The sequence below is a fragment of the Xiphophorus hellerii genome, chromosome 13 (assembly GCF_003331165.1).
Source record: "Xiphophorus hellerii strain 12219 chromosome 13, Xiphophorus_hellerii-4.1, whole genome shotgun sequence".
NCBI lineage: Eukaryota > Metazoa > Chordata > Actinopteri > Cyprinodontiformes > Poeciliidae > Xiphophorus > Xiphophorus hellerii.
In genome coordinates, this window is record NC_045684.1 from 10,690,754 (window position 1) to 10,710,767 (window position 20,014).

Sequence of the window (20,014 nt, forward strand, 5' to 3'; positions counted from 1 at the left end):
AAGTAAACTGAGGTGCACAGTGCAGTCAAATATTTACTCACTGGCACAAACCAAGAAATTCAATCTACCACACACACGCATGCCCACCCCCACGCACGCACACACACACGCACCCACACAAACACACGCACCCACACAATACAAGTTTGTAACTGACCCATTTTAGGACTTTGTATTGACTTCCATTCATTTATGCTTTTGCCTTACATTTACCAAAACCCTTCCTATTATCATAGTATTCCAAACCCTAAACTTCACCTAAATTTAATTCACACTATACCTCCAAACCTTTTCCATAAACATGCAGCAGTAAGTCTGCTTTGGTCCTTATTACAGGTCCACTGGCCTTCAGAAAGTCACTACATCTGATAGAAAAGCTCCTAAATGGGGAACATAAACAAAGACAAATACACACTCACTACAGAGTGAATTGACCTCGTCAGCAAACTGGGTCAATAGCTCTATGAGGTGTTTACAGGCGAGGTTTCTGGTCTTCGTTAAACATGACAGCATGTACTGAGACCGAATTGCACCTTTCCTGTAAACGTTAAACGCTCAGACGGAGCCGTGCCCTGCTTGACCTGTAATCACAACGTTAAGATCGCCTTGGTGTGAAACCACAGCGAAAGCAGACCCTGAGCTTATTTACACATGAGATAAGCTCGGATGGACTGCAGAGTGGCCATAGAGCAGATAAAATGTTATCAAAACAAACAATCATCTCCACAGCTGTCTGGAACAGTTAGGAGGAGTAACATGTTAATCTACTCCTGCATTTTTTAATAGGACACAGAAACAGTCCAGGGCTAAAGTGTGTTTTTCTGTGAATTATTATCTAGGTTTGTTTTGGCCTCTCCCTGATTACATGTTCCAGCACACAAAGTGATTGGCAGTGCATCTGAAACGAGGACAGACAAGCTTACACAGCCAAGAGCTGATAAGCTGCAGATAACATACAACAGTGCTTATTCAAATTCTGACGGCTGCTTCAGGACAAATCCTCCTTCTCCCCTTCTTCTTCTTCTTCTTCTTCGGAAGTTCTCCAAATGACCTTTTCAGGAACGCGTGCGGATTTACAACGAGAGTTCTGACAGATTTAATCAATTAACACAACTCTTCGTCACACTTTTCAGGCTTTGCGGTGAAGGAAGGTGAAGCATGATGGGAAAATCAAGGCATCAGAGCGAGGAGATGTTCATCTTTAAACCAAAGTCTTTCCTTTCCTCTGTTGAACAGGTAGAATCCCTGTTACACTGCCTTACTAAGCTATTAAATACTCCTTGAACCTTATGCCACAATTTATGTAATAGACTAACGAGTGGTAGTGCATAATCAAGAAGTAAAGGTTTTCACATATTTTCTGAAAATGTTTTTTACGATTTCTTTACTCTTACACTCCAAGATGGAGTTAGGAAGAAGGCAGGGAGGAATTACACTGAAAAAACACAAAATCTCACCAAGTATTTTTGTTTAGTTTCTAGCACAAATATCTTAGCACAATTGAAAAAAGACAAAACTAAGCTAGAAGTAACTTCAGCAAGAAATAGGAGCTTGCTTTAAGTAAATAATTTCTTAATATTGATAAAAAAGAGTATTTGTTGACCTATGACATGGGACAAAGGCATATTATAAGTGTATTTAATGGTAGTAGAACTAATACTTTTAAAAATTTATATTAAGAAATGACTTAAAACAAGCTCCTATATCTAAATGAAAAGTTACTTATAAGTTAGTTTGACCTAACTTATAAGTAAGTCAAACTAACTTATAAACCTATAAGTTAGTTTTTGCAGTGTAATACAAAGAAACACAGATCTAAGAGAAATAAATCCAAACACACAAACACAATAATAAACTAAGAAACTAAAAACAACAGATTTAACTAATATGGCAAGATCTATAGAACATAAATAATCAATAAGAACATAATCAAAATGTGGAAGAAAACCCAAATATCCAAGGATAGTCACATTTATTGCTTAAAGATTATTTTTAAAAAGTACTTTTAATCTGACAAATGCATCTAATTAGAACACATATTCCAATTTATTGAATATTACAATAAATAAATTATATTTAGAGTCAAAAAGAGAAACTGCAAGAGAATGAAATTCACGAGATGCCACCTGAACGTTCATGCCACGGCCATGTTGGGTCTTCTTCTATAATCGCTGCAGAGCAGACATGCGGAGGAGGAAGATGAGGGTCGGCCTCAGCCAACATAAATCTGAAGCAGGAGGAGATTGGACGCATACTGAGTCAAAGAGCTGGAGAATGAACTCATTCATGTTTTAGAGGTCTGCTTCGAGGACAAACTCCTCGGAGTCTTAAAGCAGCATGTTCCTTTTCAGCAAAGTCACGATGAGGATACCACGGCTGTTTTAAAGAAACTTAAATATTTAACATCGTGGCTGGCAGAGAAAATGAAGGTTAAAAAATGATTAAAGATGAGGAGACAAGAAAAGTGAGATGATTTAACAGAAGGCAGTTTCTTGTGGCTTTATTCAAGTGCATTGGAAACATGTAAAGTAATATTATTATTACAAAGTATTTGTTGCTCAGCTTTTGTAAGTCTTCAAACACAAGCATGGGGCCTCATTGCATTTAACTCTGAACATGTTTTGTTCAGAGCGTCAGGTTAGCAGAACTCTAAAGTAAGACCAGAACCAGTTTGAATGCTCACATTCTCACTTTATGCAGATTTCTGTTCAGCAGGAAGCTCTATACATGTGAAAATACATCTAAAACTAGTTCAGCACTAGTTCAGCAGCAGTTGTTGTTAGATGAATGAAGTTGTCAGTGTTTAAGGATGTCCTTTATTTAATGACGCAGGATGTTCTTGTAGCTGGGAGGAGATTAATAAGCACACAGATATCTGTCAGCAATATTGAATTCTTGCCAAAACTTTCTTCTCAAGTAAATTCTCTGCATTTTATGGCTTTGACTTCTTTCTTTTGGCTTTAAGATACATAAATTTTGACTCTGTAGTCAGTTTTTCCTCACATTGAAAAACTGTGTGCTGTCCAAATGTGCTGTCCAGAGTGCAGTTTTTTCATGAAAGTAGAAGTAATTATATCTAATCTATTTAGAGAAAAAAATGTAAACAGCAAAAAACAAAAAAAGTTGGAGTAAATTGGTTGCACATGTGTGCACACTCTTGCACCAGAACTTTGCTGAAACACATTTTGATTCATTTGGGTCTTTGGTTTACGTCTATGAACATCCAACATCTCTGCATGTCGATGAATGTCTCCTCTGTCTCACAAATGTTTTTTGGGGTCTATCAGATTGTGAGGACATTTGTTGTCCACCTGGTCATCTTCAGGTCACCTGACTGAAACTTCACTCCTCTTCAGGTGAAGCAGTTTTGTTGATTTGGGAGTCTGCTTGGACTCACTGTGATCCTTCTTCAGCTTCAACTGAAGGAGGTCAAAACAGAGTAGTATTTGGAACTGTTTATAATTTTAGCCACAGTTCCATCTTATATGTTTCAGTTGCCATGTTTTATTGCTGAGTCTGATCTAACTGTGATCTTAATGTAAAGCATTTTGGTGCAGTAACAAGCTATCTGTTAAAGTTAGGGGCGCACCAATTACAGTTTTTGGCCAATCACCGATTACCGATCTTTAAAGAGCCTTAAAGAGCCTGATTCCGATTTGGGCCAAAACCAATTTTTTGTCTGAAATATCATTAAATATGACAAGAAAGTCACTGAAATGGCAACAGTGAGGTGACTATTGTTAACTGCTAGCGTGCAGACATGACCTGGTGGGCCGGTCTGTCAGTCAAACCTTTCTCACAGCAGAGCAGAAGAGGAAGTGGTTGAGTTTTAAACATTTGCAGAGGTAGAAAATATCTGCAAGTGAAATCAGCTCCATATGTAAGTAGCAGCGACCACAATATCTCAAAATTAAGGAAATCGACTGGTTGATAAATCGGTGCACTCCTAGTTAAAGTGCTTTGTAAATACATTGACATTGACTTATGATCATGAGCTGCCACCACCATGCCTCACAGTGGGTATTATGCTCTGGTGGTAATAGCTTGGTTTTCAGTGCTAAGAAAGATTTTTATGCGTTATTTTATGAAGGTAGCAGAGCGCGTGCAAAGTAAATGGATATTTTAACTAAATATGAGGAAAAGAGACTTTCTTGAAGGAAAGATGCTGACATGCAGATGGCGTGGAGGAACATGAATAATAATCCTTGATGACCTCAGAGACCAAACGCTACAGAAGCCAAAAAAAGAAATTAAGATTGAAAAGGTTTTCAGGAAAAATGTGCTTGTATAATAGTGAAAACTTTTAATATACCACTGGACAATGTGCTCTTATGATTAAATGCAGCTGACTCCAGCCTGACTCCAAGCACAAGCTTTTAACAACCATTGACTCTGTGTTGCCTGGAGAGATGTGGGTTTTTTTACTCAGTTTTATTGATCTCTGTGACTGCGTCAGCTGATGCACAGCAGAATCTATCCGTCTATCTAAGAGTCCTGCAGCGCTTCATCTGGTAGGCCTTCGATTTCTCAACACAATGCCTGCAGTTTTCCAAGAGCCTGCGATGCTCCTCTGTCCGGCTCTCATTAGCATGACCTTTTTATTCTGGTTGTCATGGCCGTGATTGTGCCAACGGGGACGAGCGCAGGTTGATACCTGGAGGATGAGGCTTTTAGAGTTTCATTGATGCAGGAAAAATTAATTCATTACTGTGGTGTCATGGTGCCACAATGTAAAATTTAGAAAAATCCAACCTTTACGGTGGTATTAGTAGGATTAGTGGGAAGGAATTTCATGTTTTAGCCAAACTTGAAGACTGGAAAGACAAGAAAACTTGACTTTCAAGTGAGACAGATGTATAATGTTCATAACTCAGGAAATGGGTTCAATAAAATTGTTACTGCCAAGGCCAAATAAAGACCCATCTTTGTCTTGACACAAAGGAAAGTGAATATAAAAACATAATCTATATATCCTACTGTGTTTCATTGCCACAGGAAGGCGCACCACCTTATTTGGTGTAACTTTCTACATCTTCTATTTTTGAGATTTTTCATTATTAAATCCTGCAGGTTGACCATTTGATTCTGTTCCTCTGCTGTCCTTTTTAAAGAGGTCTCCTCCGCTCTGTTCTTGCTGCTAACAGCAGTTTGTCCTCAGTTATAATTCCTATACATTTAAAACATGCTGTCCAACCCAACCTGCGTGAATTTTGCTTGACAATCCTCTCAAGAATGCGATTGTTCCTGTTGTGGGTGTACTTTTTTCCTTCCACTTAACGTTCTATGAATTGGCTATAACTTTTCCCAGTATCCTAATTTACAGAGACACTAAAATGTGTGTTTTCTTTATCTGTAGCCCATGCAGAGGTGGACAGAGGACCCACAAATCATACTCAAGGAAGAGTAGCACTACTTCAACATATTTTTACTCAAGTAAAAGTAAAAAGTAGCCGTCCATGAAAAAATACTCAAGTATTTGGTGTAAAGATTACTCAAGAGTAACTGATCAAAACATCAGTCATTTAATATTTGACAATGACATCAAAAGAATGACCAAACTATAATTATGTGGAAATGTTGGTATTTTAAATACTAAAATGAAAATAATTCATATATTCTTTCAATATATATGTGATGAAACTTTTTTTTTTTTTTAACTGCAGGTGTGTGTCTGTGTCTTGTTAATTTTTTGGTTAAAACAAGTTTCCTCTCCATTCAGTTATTCACAGTTGGTCGAGTATTTGTCAGGTTTGACACCTATTAAAGACAATTTGAATAAACGCAGAAAAGACAAGCGAGTTAGATTCTTTTGATTCTTTAGAACGGACAGAGACGTGTTTACAGTCACAAATCTCCAACCGCTCTGAAACACATTTGTCCGCTCCTCTCTTTATTACTTTCAGAGTCCCTATCACAGAGAACACTGCAACTGTAAGGGGTGGGGACAAAACATTTCATTACTTAGTTGCAGTGCTAATGACAATCACTACCTAAACACATGTTATCTTGCATTAGATTATTTGGCTCCAGACACAGAGTAAAACAGAACAAGTCACACATCTTCAAGGCGACGGTTTTACTGCTATCTAACAGTTCAAACGAAGAAGAAGTCCTGCTGAGCAATAAACCCTGTGAGCACGGTTGTCACTGCTTTTCTTCAGGGAGGCCCTCTTGTAAAAAGGAAATAAAGTAAATCAAACAACACAGAAACAGTCTTTATGCTGAAGGGAAAGAAAACAATAAAGGCATATAAGACAGAGCATCATATAAGTAACACTATTGTTATAAATGAAACAACAAATATTTGATAATATATATATTTCACCTAACAGTATTCAAAAAATCTTACTCAACTAAGAGTAGTGATACTTCATAATAAAATTACTCTAGTAAAAGTAAAAAGGATGGCGTAGTAAAAATACTCCCAAAAGTACATTTCTTTCCTAAAAGTTACTCAAGTAAATGTAACTAGTTACCAGCTCTGAACGCATGATAAACAAAACTGCAATAAAGGACGGAAATATTTCTTCTGTGCATATTTAATGAGTTTTAGATTTTGAAATAAGTGACAAATACTATTGAGATTTTTCACAATATCCTATTTTTTGTATCTTATACATGTGTTACTGAGAGAGGGTCCATGATTTTTTTTCATGAAAAAAATCAACCCTTTATTAGGTGAAATATATTTAAATCGGCTTTCTTCTTGATATGATGGATATTTAATAAGCATCATAGTGTAATTAGCTATGTTTTCTGGTATGTGCCGCTCCTGCAGCTGTGACAACACACTGCAGAGTTTCGGTGCGAAACGTGACTCATCTCAGGGTTTTCCTGCCTGTTTTTTTTTTTTGCTTTGCAACATCCGGGGGCCGGTCCTCAGTGTGGAGTGGGAGTGTCTGCGCGCTGCTCTCCTTTCCCAGCAGGAAAAACGCTGGAGCCGAAACACTTTGGCACAGCGCACATTGCTGCAGAGGTGAGAGCAACGGCTTCAACACACCGAGGATTATGTCAGCTTCCCGTCGCATCGAGGGACGCTCCGACCAGCTGATGAACATCCACTGCCTCTGCTTCAGCTCAGCGGACACTCGTCGCTCTGTTTGCCACATGCTCTGCTGAAATCCCTCCACTACAGGCTGCTGCGTCGGCTCCATCCCCATCCTCCCTCTTCTCCTCTTCCTCCTCCCCTCCACCAGCTTTCTGTAGTCCCGAAAGCCAGGATGGAAAAGACGCTCTGCAGTCCCGGGACCAACAGAACCAACTCCTCGTCGTCGCCCAGGAAGCCCGCAAGTCGGAGCGGCTCGCACAGCCCCGGTTCCGGTTCTCTGGGAGGCTCGGCTGGAGCTGGAGGCGGCCAGGGGACGGTGCAGGGCAGCGGCGTGAGTCTGCAGCAGCAGGAGCTGCATGCGCGCAGGAGGCAGCTGGAAGGAGTGCTGAGCAAATACACCAACCTGATCCAAGGCTGGCAGAACAGGTAGGCGCACGGACGTAGCTTGGGGGGCGGAGGTGGACACTGGATCACTCTCGGTTCATGCGTCGTGTTGTTATTTGCTCCGTCCACGTTGCACTTTTTGCCCACCACGTCACTGTGACATGGAGGACGGCTTTAGAGGAGAGCCCGGGCATTTACAGGCAGCTTTAACACACACAAAACCATTTCTAACGGACTGTCGTTCTGAAAGTTCACAAAACAAACATCCTTCCTGTGTCAGAACAACAAAGAAAACAAACTAGGCTTGAAGACTAAAGCTGCAAAGTTAATTTCCTATAAAAAGTCCTAAACACTAAGTTTGTTTTCACTTAACTTTTTTGTTCTATCCTGAGAAGATAAAAATCGTCTCGAACAAAGTTTAACTAATTGCAAGACTATCCAGCAAATGAGAGGAAATGCCCTCAGCATAATTAGCAAGAGTGACTTTGCTCAAATAGTTTTATAGCCACAGTTTCTGTGTTAGTCATAAAGTGTTATCAAGTCTGCTGCAGTTTAACTTTTAAAACAGGTTTTAAAAGTTACCTAGTAATCTGTGTTTTCAGTAGTGTAAGAAGTTGTTTGCTCTGTGACCTTGAACAGTTTGAGTGTGAAATCAAGCGGGAAACTCAAGTTTTATTTCTTCACTTATGTTTTCCTGACTACCACAGAGTAGATAGAATATCTGCATTTTGATGTTTACTGAAGGCCTGAAATGTGAGAGGTTTCTGTGCTTCCACCATCAGTTTCATTGTCAGCAACCAGTAAGTTGTGTTTCTTCTCTTAAACAATAACTAGTTCCATATTTAGTTCTCAAGTGTAAACATTAGACCAGGATGATGCTAAGAAAGTGTCATTACAATACTGTTACTAAATATTGTGGAGGTGATGCTGACGAAGGTCAACCCTGATTTTCCTTACGCTTTTCTTTTCTTCCCTTTGTTACAATTTCTGTGAGCATCTCAGTCGCTTTTACCATGCAGAGTATGAATGCATGAGAAGTTATATTTCAGACTTATTCCTCAATTATTTTTGTTTTTAAAAATATATACGTTGTAAAGTCATGTACCAATAGGCAACATCTCCCTCTTTTTGCTCACACCAGCTTGTATTCAATGGTGTCAAATTTCCACTAAGGCACATTTTCCTTAGTATCGCTGTAGTCGCCAGAAAGCAACTTGAGTCTTTCGTTTTGATGGTGTAGAAAGACACAACGGCACAGGAAAATATATGAGTTACTTTCTGATTAATTCTGCAATTGATTTTCTAAACACTTGAGAAAGCCTTGAAATGTCATTTTCACCAACTCCTTAAATATTAACCAACTCCTTAAATATTAACCCATTTGTTTTCTTATCCTGCAACAGCAACTGAAGACTTTGCTTTTAGTTACGACCACCTTTAACGCACCATGAAATCGCTGATAATCTGTTTAAAAAAAAAAATTACTAAATGGCCTTTGCCATTATTTTGGCTTTAATTGCTTATGTAATAGTCAGAGAAGAAAAATCTAGAAGTGATAAAGGACGTAAAGGTCAGACTTTATTCATCTCTGCTTCACCCACAAACCCACCGCGAGACTCACTTCCTGCCTGCAGCAGGCTTTGCATTTATTTTCTACAGGTTTTAATGGTCAGAACATGAGCCTTCAGTTTATATTTCTGCATTTACAAGCAAGGGAAGAAGCATCAATAAGTAATAATGGGTCCAATAGAGACAGATAGAAAATGCGTAATGGCAGGAAAACAGAAACAACACGCAGCAGTCACCAAGCGCTTACCTTAAAGGGTAAATAATGTTCTGTTTTGCAAAAAGAAGCCAAAGAAGAAATTGAATTAATTTGTCAGTGCAACAAAATAGTTCAAGCTCCTCCATGTAAACAAAAAAACCTAACCTGCACCAATGAACCGGTTTAAGTTTGATATTCTCTTAAAACGTTAGCTCTACTTCGTTTTGGGTGACAGTATTTTTAGATAAACCCCCTTTTTTTCTATCTGGAGCTGGTGAATTGTTTGTTTCTGCTTCTTGGTGAGATCCTTTTATGTTGGAGCCAGAGTGGTGGCTAGACCCCATGCAGACAGCAGCCTTTGGAGGGCGAGAGCTGCCAGCTACAGGGAACATGATTAGATTGTAGTCATGGCAGGAGGCCAGTCTTGCTGCAACTTCTGATGGCACAAACCTGGTAGGTATGCACTGTCAAGGAGAAGTTACCACTGCTGCTCCAGGCTCCTGCAAGCAGCAGCAGCTACTCCCCAGATATGTTGCCACCATGATAATGAGTCACCACAAACTCACCAAGGAAGTTTTGTTCATGCTAAAAACTGTCAGGAAACAATAAAATGCTGACTCTAATTTATTTAAAATACCAGATGTGTTTCTTTTTAGAAGTACATTAAAACTGTCCAATAGATAGTGTTAAATTGTGTTATTTTTCTTTTAAATAGAGGGACACAGTGTTGTTTTACCTTTACAGAAATGCATAAAAGCCACTAGATAAATTTAGTTTGAGTGAATCTAGCTTATTCTGCAAAATATTGGTTGTTTTGTGTTCTTGCAGCAACGTATACAAGACCTCAGAGCTTTTTGCTTGTTTGCTGCAAAGCACGCTACATTTAAAGGAGCATTTTTTTAGTTAAGCTATGATTTTCTGCAATTTTCTCCACCAACAGAACAAAAGATGCATTTTTTGCCAACTGCATACAGTTGACAGGCAACTTGCAACAAATAACTTGCTAACAACCGGAATAATGTTTATGTGAACTGAGAAAAAAGCCCTAAATTTTTAAAAAGGAGTTTAAACTACAGAAATGGTGTGACATTAATATTGTTGAAGACTTTAAACAGAAGCTTTTTAGCCAGACAATAGCCTAATCAGATTTTACACTTGTAGAAGTTATGGTTCGCCCCAATATCTACCTGTTTGCTACTTTTTAAGTCAAATAAAATGAGCAAGTTTTAGATTTTGAACCTAAATGTGTGAGTTTGTGAAAGATAAACTTCCAGTAATAAGTTGTGTTAACTTTTGATTAATTTTGTCAAACCTGTAATAGTTGAATAAACGAGAGATTTTAGGTTAGCACTTAAAAACCTGAAAGAAGAAAAAGACAGGAGTGGGAACTATTTCCCAGAATGCTTAGCGGCTTGTTTTTGTGTTCTGGGATGGAAATGCGTTACATTGTTCTGTGTTTTATTAAGGTAAATGTTTATTTTAAAGTTTGAGGATAATGTCCTGTTCACACTAAATGTTTAATAAAATTAATTATCAAATCAGAAATTTTATTCATGCAATTTCAAACAAGAATTTAATTTATTCTAAAGTAAAATAAGTAATTATTTTAACTTGATAACGAGTGAAAATGTGTGCTCTTTACCAAGGTGAGGGTAATTTTTTTCTTGCACATTATGAAATAATTATTTGATTTGCAGCATTAAGTTAAAACTCATAATTCAAGATTAATGAACTTAAAAAACAATGCTTAGAAAACTAGTTTTTTGTTGTCGAATCAACTTCATAAACTTTAATTTCTGAGTTAAAACCAAAACAATTTCCTTGTTGACTTAAACTGCATTGTCAAGGCAGCAGGTGGACTTTCATTTTCAAGTTAAACCACCTTCAGATGTTTTATAGTGTGCTATATAAATGCAGGCCCAGAGCATAACACAGCCACTACCATGTTTTACATAAATTCCACGTTTGGATGTAGGTTGTGCTTAAACTCAGTTTTTTTAAAACAAAATAATCTGTGGTGTCATTGCTTTTATGCCCAATAGTCTCTATATAATCAATCTAACTCAAGCATTATATTAATTCAAATTTATATAAAATTCTCAACATGACATGTCAACTCACTTTATAAATGTACTCAATATGTAGATTAGCACATTTTTATCTCAGTGCCAATACATTTGTAATACTAAAGTATTGCTTGCACTGTAGTTTTTTTTTTATTTGTAAGTTAAAATGATCAACTCCATCTGGTTCTTCGTTTTAGGCTGTTTTCTGCAAAAACAATACGGCGAATTATTGTGCAGAAAATTAAAGGCATTGCTTTTTAAAGTGAAAGTTGAGTTGGCCTGCTTCTCCGCCTCATTCTGTCCACTGTTTGACCTCAACCTGCCGAGTTTTGCCCCGATTACGATGAAACGGCTGTGGCTGCTCCGCTGCGTCAGAGACAGCTGGGCTGCTTTCAGGAGGAATTATTGTCCCTCTGCTGGATGCCAAGGTGGGCGAAGTGGGAGGCTGTCGGCCTGCAGACGGAGGCAGTGGCGAGAGTTAACCCCACTTAAAAAGGCAGTTCAAAAGAAAACGTCAAAGATGGATTAAAACGCGGCGTTTGTGAATATTCCAGTGATTTTTTTGATTTTTTATCAAAGCTTACCAAGAATTCTTACAATAATATTTGCTAACGTTATTTTGTGCCCTGGAAAGATGTTTAATCAATTTGAAGCTTTTACATTTAGCTAATGTGGATCTTGTAAGATGGGCCAACACAAATTCAAAATCAATATTTATTGCCAAAAGTAATAAATCAATTAATCGCATGATAAATTAAAATAAACTCAATTATTTCAATGTGCATGATTTATCGTTTTCCTCTTTTCTTTCTCTCTCTCTCTTTTTTTTTTTTAGCAGAAAGTGGATGACAGTTTGGTGTTTTGGTCTCAACTAGCCCTATTTTGGAATTACAGTTTTGTCTACAGAGATTTCATCATTCATTTTATATGCTTTTTTTCAGTTGGTTGTTTATTTTTAGATATTTAAAATGTCTTCCAGTTCTAGTGTTAAATTTGCATTAGAATTTAAAGTTTACTGATATTTCAGAATGTGTTCTTGCATTATTATGTCATTACCGTTGTTTTAGTTTAAAATGGTCTCAAAACAACAATAAAACAGAGTTTTCATGCATTTCTATTCAACCCCAATTGAGTTTATGCTTTCACATTTGGGGTGTATCTGCAGGTGGTGCTGTTTGTAGCTCTTTTGCTTTCTATCAAAAAAGTCCTGGGTTTGAATCTTTGTACATATAGTTTAAACATTCTCCTTGCGCATGTGTGGGTTCTCTCCTGGTACTCCTGCTTCCTGCGTCCTAAAAAATGTTTTCATCAGTTGAATACTCAAAGTTGTTCTTATGATTGTGCTCATACTTAGTATTTTGTCCTGTGTGTCTCTGTGTTGCCCTGTGATGGACTGGTGACCTGTACAGAGTGTACCCTGGCCTAATGACGGCTGTAAATAGGCGCCTAATGGATCGATGTCTGTACCATCTCTGCTTATTTTACTAATTAAAATACCTCAGGCTTAGTCAGACTGGATAGAGAGCACCTGTTACCATCAACATTGAACTCTTTTCACCTTAAAGCAGCATTTTGTAACATATAAAAATGTTTTTTACATAGTTGTTAAAACTGTCAAAATGTTGTGACAGAATAATATGAGATAATGTGTGACAAAAATGTAGCTCCACTGACTTATCTCTATATATATGTGTTGACGCTGCCATCTTTAAAGGGCTGGAAATGCCGGACCGTAACGAAGGAAAAACAACATAGCCTTCAGTTTCGTTTGGCCTGAGTGCAGTGCTCACCAGAGCAACCTGTGGCCTTTTATTAGCAGATTGCACCCACCTGTGTAAATCTCCGCCCACAACAGGAAGTCAACAAGAACATCAACAATAAGATTCAACAATATGTACGAAACAACCAATCAGAGCCAGGGGGAGGGTGTTAGCACTCTACATCATCCTCATGATTGCGCTGCTCACAGCCTCTTGCTATGCTACAGCTGGTTCACCACACCAAAGGCTGGTATGAATGCTAAGGCTAGTTAGCATGGCTATGATGGCGGCAGATAAACAGTTTTAACACATTGAGCAGCACGTACACAGATTTGATTGACAGCACTAAGGTTGTTTTTGGAGTGATGCATTTCTGCAGATGGCATTAGTAGCTCAGAACTGTTACAGCCCACTGACAGTTTTAACAAATATGTAAAAAAAAACATATTTTTTGTAGAAATTGCGTACCGTAGCTTTAAATGGCTTGTGGGAATCTTCCTAGGACTTTCTTCCAACAGTGGTTTTTTTCTTGCAACGCTTCCAAATGCACATCACACTTTTTGAAACTGATATTGATTTTAAAGTACTGAAGGTGTTTTTATATGGAGTGTGTTTAAATGTGTATTAGGTGGATGGTTTGGACTGTTTGGATCATTCGGAACGTATAAATGGAGATCTCTTAATGCAGTAAAGAGTATTCTTGCTGATCTGAAGCATCCACTCTTTACTGCTTTTAAACTATTACCTTCAGGCTGAATGAACTGCAAAACAAAGCAAATTATTCTAGTCAGAACTTGGATAACCCCGGTGCATATTTGGGTAGCATGCATGAGAACCATCAACTGCAGAGGATGAAACTGTTGATTCTGTCTTTTTAATGTCTGCTGATAGAGATCACGTACTTGTTTACATTTTAGATGTTAATAATAATGTGTATATTCTTCCAGGGTTTCCTCCAGTATATTATAAGCCTGGCAGGCCACCAGGCTTTATTTGCACCCCCACCAGGCTAAACATTGTTTACTGATTTTTACGTTTTTTGTTGTTTGACTTTTTAAAGACTTTATAGTTGGGATTTAGGTATTTTTATTAAAATTTTCCAATAACACACGATTACCTAGTAATATTTTAACATTTTCTGTCAACATTAAACATTTTTAAACTCATAAACATGGTAGGCTTAACAGGTTTTCTGAGCGCAGTTTTTGTGTTGGGACTATCACATAAAAAAACCCAAAAAAACATTGAAACCTAATATAGCCTATTTATATAGCATTTATATAGCATACTTTCACATGAAGTATCTCTTATAAAAATATCACAACTGCTTTTAACTTTAAAAAACATTGTTTTAGAAGAAACAAACATTTCAGTTGCATTGTGAAAACATTTACTAGGAACTGAGCCACATCCGAGCAAAGACTTTCGCAATTGTTTAAAACATACTGTAAAGGTATTTATTTCCTTTTCCAGCAAATGTCTGGTGGCACGTTGTTTGGGCATTGCTGCAGCTCTCATAATTAAGCAGAGGATTTCTTTGGAGCAGCAGATCACAGCAGTTCGCTGTAGTGTGACTCATGCAGCCTTTTTGGCTTCCCTCTCTCGCTGCCTCATCCAGTTTACACCACTCAGAGTTTTCAGAAGAAGTTCTGTGAGACTTTAATTTAAAATCCCTGCTCTGGTCGTCATGGACGTAGCTTTGAGCCAGATATAAAACATCTGAACATTGTGTTTTTTTTAGTTTTTTTTTGCAGAATGAAGCCCCTTTTTCTGTTAAGTTTTTGCTGAACAGTTAACATAAATTATGCAGGATTTCCGTTCTGCAGCTTCTGTGTGATTTCTTTTTTCTTTTTGCAGTAAAATTAGTTCTTTCCTTCCCACACAGAAATAACGGAGTGTCCCGCTGTGGCAATGTACTGTAGCAGTGCTGCGGAAGAGAAGGAAGCTGAGGCTTTATGAAACTGTATATGATCTGGGCTTGATGCCAACGTATGTGAGCGGGGAAGGGTACAGAAAGGTGGAGGGAGGAGAGCAGGAAAAGCTGCTCCTTCCTCTATGTACTGACAGGGAGATGATGTACTGATCTACACCTTGATGCAGAATACCTTGGTTACTTTCTATTCCACGCACATGAAATGACTCTAATATATTTAAATGGTTTGATGTTCTGTGGAAATTTATTCTAGAGCAACTGTAACTGTGTTTTACCTGACAGATTGTGGTTATTTTAAGGCGAAAGAAGGGATTTAACAGATGGATTTCCTCTTAAGTGGTGATACGACCTGACATGTCTCAATTACAAAGAGCCTGAAGGCGATGAACCGGCTTTATGGGAAATATTTCTTTCAGTGTATCCACCTGCGCCAGTGGCGTGGCCTCAAGACGAATAACTCTGTGGATACAAAGAGCTAACACTGTCTCAAATCTCCTGGAATTGTCATGTGAACCAAAACCTGCAGTCACATTGGGAAAAATTATCTCTTAAAATCCCTGAAGCGCCAGTTTACCTCTGGGTTGTGTAAAGGACTAAGATTAATTTACCCTTTTTTAGGGCATAAAAAATCTGTTTTATTTTAAACTGGTTGAAATGAGAGAAAAGACTTGAATAGATGTAGCTAATCAATAACAATGATCAGTGTGTAATACTAGGTCAAACCTATAAAACTATTACTTTTTTGTTAGTGCTGTGGCTTTAAAAGTAATCTAATCCAGTTATAAGAAATCCGTTCCCCCATCCCACTATTGAATATATGTAACATTTCTTTGACATACAAAGATACACAGCTTGAAGTAAATAAAGTTCCAGGTTCACATTTCTAATCATTAGATCTTATAGCATAAGTAATATTATCTCCAGTTAACTGCTCGTTGTGCACCAATACTACATGCAATGCTGCAGAAATGTTTCAGCAATTAACTAGTAATACTGTTTGTTAAACTCATGGTAAGGTATGCAGACACTCTGTCTGCCCCAGTTTATGCCAAATGTTTGGATGGCTTATCCAGCTGCGCTATTTGTGATTCGTTATTTGCAGAAAACTCGTCTATTGACGGATTTGTTTTTCATAGAGCATATCTAAAATATTTGAAAGAAAACTCGGAAATTTGAAACTGCTTGGCACAATGCTACTTGACTTGTCAATCCAGGAGCACCATTTATTTTCCTTGGCGCTTTGACTGTACAGAGAGGAGACGAGGAATACTGTAAATGTTAGCATCTGTGGTTTCCTCTGCACGTATTAATGTATATTATATTATATTTGGTTCTTGAACTATTAGAACAGGAAGCTATGAGAATTTTTAGACGGGTATTCACACTGTATGCAGATTTGTATGTGATCTTTTAGCCTACTTCATGCTGTAAGGCAGGTTCTGTTTAAGTAATTTCTTTATTTTAAAGATTTGGTAGTTTTCAGCTTTTGAAATTCAACCAAACAGCGGTTGTTCCCAGTTAATATACGATTTAATGAGCTTTGTAAAGAGGGCCGTGTTGGTTTTATAAGTTTTTGCTCTCAGGAAGTGAAATCATGTGAAGACTGATTTTTACATTTACTTTGTCTGTTTTGTCTGGTTTTATTTCCTTCATATCTAACTGGTAATTGGGCGCTGTAGTGTTTTAATCCCATGTTTTTTATTTTTTACTTAGAATGTTAAAGAGCTTAAGCTTGCATGTTAAAATGTTGTGCTTATGACTGCGCTTGTCACAACAGTTTTAGGCTCATGTTTTTCCAAACAGATGAGAGGAGAAGTGGCCGTATCTGGACAGTCTGCTGGTCCCCAGGTGTTTAGCATTTAACGTTATAAACAGCTAATATCTAAAAGTGCCTGCAGCATTTAATAGTGGAAACCTGTGAAGGAGATGAGCCCAGGTTCATTTGGAGGGATTAGAGATGTTGGTCACGTTTCAGAGTGCATCATGTAGGGAAACACGGGATGTGTGTGTGTGTGTGTCATGTGGCATGCAGACCTGAGTGGAGCTAATTCTGCACTGCGTGGGTGGACATTTGTTAGCATGAAGTGCTGTTGTGTAGTGTAGGAGATGTACGTCTCTGTGCAGAATCGGTATAGATACCAGGCTCTTCTGGGCGCACACTGCTGTCAGGTTGCTGGTGCTAATTCTAGGTGGAAGAACAAAAGACTCACAAAACACTCAGGAGGCTCCCTTGTAAGATTTGTCGTTGATGCAAATAACTCAAGCATAGATAAATTATAATTTATTAGATTTTTGCTTATCTGCCTTTGACATAAGATGTTCATGTATTGATTCCCGTGTGTAAAATCCAGGAGTTAAAGCAGTAAAATCTAAGTCAGCTATATGTAAACTAAAAAATAACATGATTGAATGTAGCATAATGTCATGGGTTCCTATAAAAGTGACTGAAGAGAAGTAGCAACAACAGTTTGTATTTATATTAATTGGTAAATAATAAGTAATAGCACATTTGCTGGAAGATAATTTGTTCATTTCAACTTTCAGACTAGAGCTGCGCAATACACTGATATATCAGTGGTTACAATCGGGGCGCCTGCATGATATTATCGGAGGGAACACAAAACTGTCATCGCGCCTAATCCACACGAACGCAGTCGGATCCCAACATGCATAAACCGCACAAACCTAACCCATACAAATGCAACACACACGCACTGTACACTAAATAATAAAGACAGAAAAGCAAAGCCTACCCATGTGATCTACAGGAGGAGGAGGATGGAGATTCCCAGGTTCAGGTGGTGTGACTCAGACTTCCTGAGGAGGTGAAGCAACAATGTTTGCTTTGACCAGATTTAACTGTTTAACTCTCAGTCTAGTGTGACCCTGGGGAAGAGCGCAGCAGGTGTCACGGTCGATCAGCGGAGAAGCGTCAGCGCTTCAGTTCCCGAACAAAAGAAACCCACTTGAAAGCGCAGCTGGATCTCACAGAAAATAAAAAGTTCACGCAGGGTTCACTAGACCCCCTCTTGAAACTTTGTGAGGGTTAAAAGTGCGCTTATTCAGTTTTAGCTAGCCTCACTGCATTTAGCTTACAGAACGAGCGCCAAATAAAAGTTAACTGACCAGCAACATTTAGGTATAGGACGGACATGTGCCCACCCCCACAGACACACCCAGATGTGGGCTAGATATTTTTACACAAGAGACAATTTTTATTTTTTTCCACAATTTTGTAGATAGAAAAGGGGAAATCAGTAAAAAGTACAATAATTATAATTTCTTTTTTAAAATTTTACTTAAAGGAAAATCTCAAGGTACGCACAGTGCGTACAGCCGTACAGCTGCAGGCGTTGCTGGTTACAACGCCGCAACAGATCGCTTGAGTACAGATTTTTGTTTGGCTGTTACAACATGGACTCCCACCTATTTACACTACGGGATTCGCAGATTTCCCTACTTCCAATTTTTAACTTAGAGCATATCAAAATATTCAAAAGAGAATGTGAGAAGCTGAAATATGTCGATTCTTCACAAGCTGCTGCTGACTGGGGTTTGATAAGCAGCCAATCCAGGGAAACTTCAACTACAAATAGAACAAGAATGACATATATTGCTATAACCATCGTATTTATGACCCAAGTACTAAAAATAAAGTTGTAAACCTTACAGCACAGTTTTGTCCAATTATTTAATGTCTGGCTTGATTTTTAAGAAATAATGTTACAACTAAACTTTGTGTGTTTGAACAGTTTAATTATTAAGAAAAAACAATCAATAATAGTCAAATATATAACCGATTGTTCAGGAAAGTTATCTGTATGGAGAATGTCCTTTTGTGTTATGTTGTGTAAATGTTTATCACCATCTACTGGCTCAACGTTGGTATTTTAATTTTTCTTTCCTTTTCTTTCTGCATTTTCTTCTCTTGTTTACAAGAAATTAAAAGTATTATAATTATTATTACGCTATTAATTTTCCATAGCTACTGATATAAACATTTAGGAGAGGACGATTGCTATAACCAACGTATTTATGACCAAAGTGCTAAAATAAAGTTGTAAACCTTACAGGAGAGTTATGAAGTTGATGCAGAACGGTTGCAATAATGAATCCTGTGGAGCCTTAGCTCCTTTAGCGTAAACACAACGACGGTTGTGTGTCAGTCAGGATTTACCTGGTGGAGGTTTTGTGGCAGTGATGGAAGCTGGTGTGCAGTTTTAGGATAAACTCCATCCCTGCAGGCTTACTGTGATTATTTGACTCTGGGTGTAGTTGATGCTGATTTGTTCTGCAGAACCGGACTGCAAAATTTTGATTGTGGCTGAGAGCTGCTTACGGTGGTAAGAAGCGGAGACAGAGTCAGGAAGCAATGGAAAATAGTTAAAATTTTGTAAAAATTCTGTCTTTCGCTGATTAAAAAGCGTTTTTCATGCACAATCTGGATTTCTGCTACTGTTTATGAAATGTGAGCTGGTATCCAATCACTTCTGTGCACATCAAAGAAGATGAAGCATTTGTAGCTCTCACAATCTTCTTTTCAAACATCTCATCACATGAAAATGAGGCTTTGATCATGCAGAATGTGAGGTTCCTGAATCTATGCCTTCTTAAGTAGTCGAGAGCATAGGGATCACGCAGAGGATGAATCAGTCTGTTTCAAATGCACTCAGGACTGCACTCCTTTGATTAAAGCTGTGAGGTAATGCAGCTCTCCTGTGAGACTCTGTTGTTGATAAAAGGAAGAATACTTATAGAGTTAGCTCAGCGTCCTGGTAATTTTAATGTCTGTTTTGTCTTTTGACTCCCAACTCCAGGAATTCACTGCATCACAAGTCGCTGTGGACGAAAATACAGCAGAAATTCATTGGAATAAGTTCAGCTTTCAGTTATTTTGTAGTGGAAAGATCGAACTGTAGCTATTAGTAAGTGATTCAAAGTTGGTAGCAGGTGTTTTCTTTATTTTCAATTTAAAATGTCCGCCTGGATATTTTTGCTTATTTTAATTGTATGCCGTTCTTTAAATGTCCTGTCTGTAAATATATTTGCCCATTTATC

At 38.0% G+C, this 20,014-nt stretch overlaps 1 protein-coding gene across 1 annotated transcript in view; it reads left to right on the top strand.

The window, feature by feature from the left end:
* Positions 1–6,871: 6,871 nt before the first annotated feature.
* The window catches only part of osbpl10a (oxysterol binding protein-like 10a), an 85,517-nt gene continuing 72,374 nt past the window's right edge, over positions 6,872–20,014 (top strand). Inside the window, exon 1 of the mRNA XM_032580279.1 lies at positions 6,872–7,474. Coding sequence (XP_032436170.1) covers positions 7,221–7,474 — 254 coding nt within the window. The 5' untranslated portion in view covers positions 6,872–7,220. The remainder of the gene's footprint in view (positions 7,475–20,014) is intronic.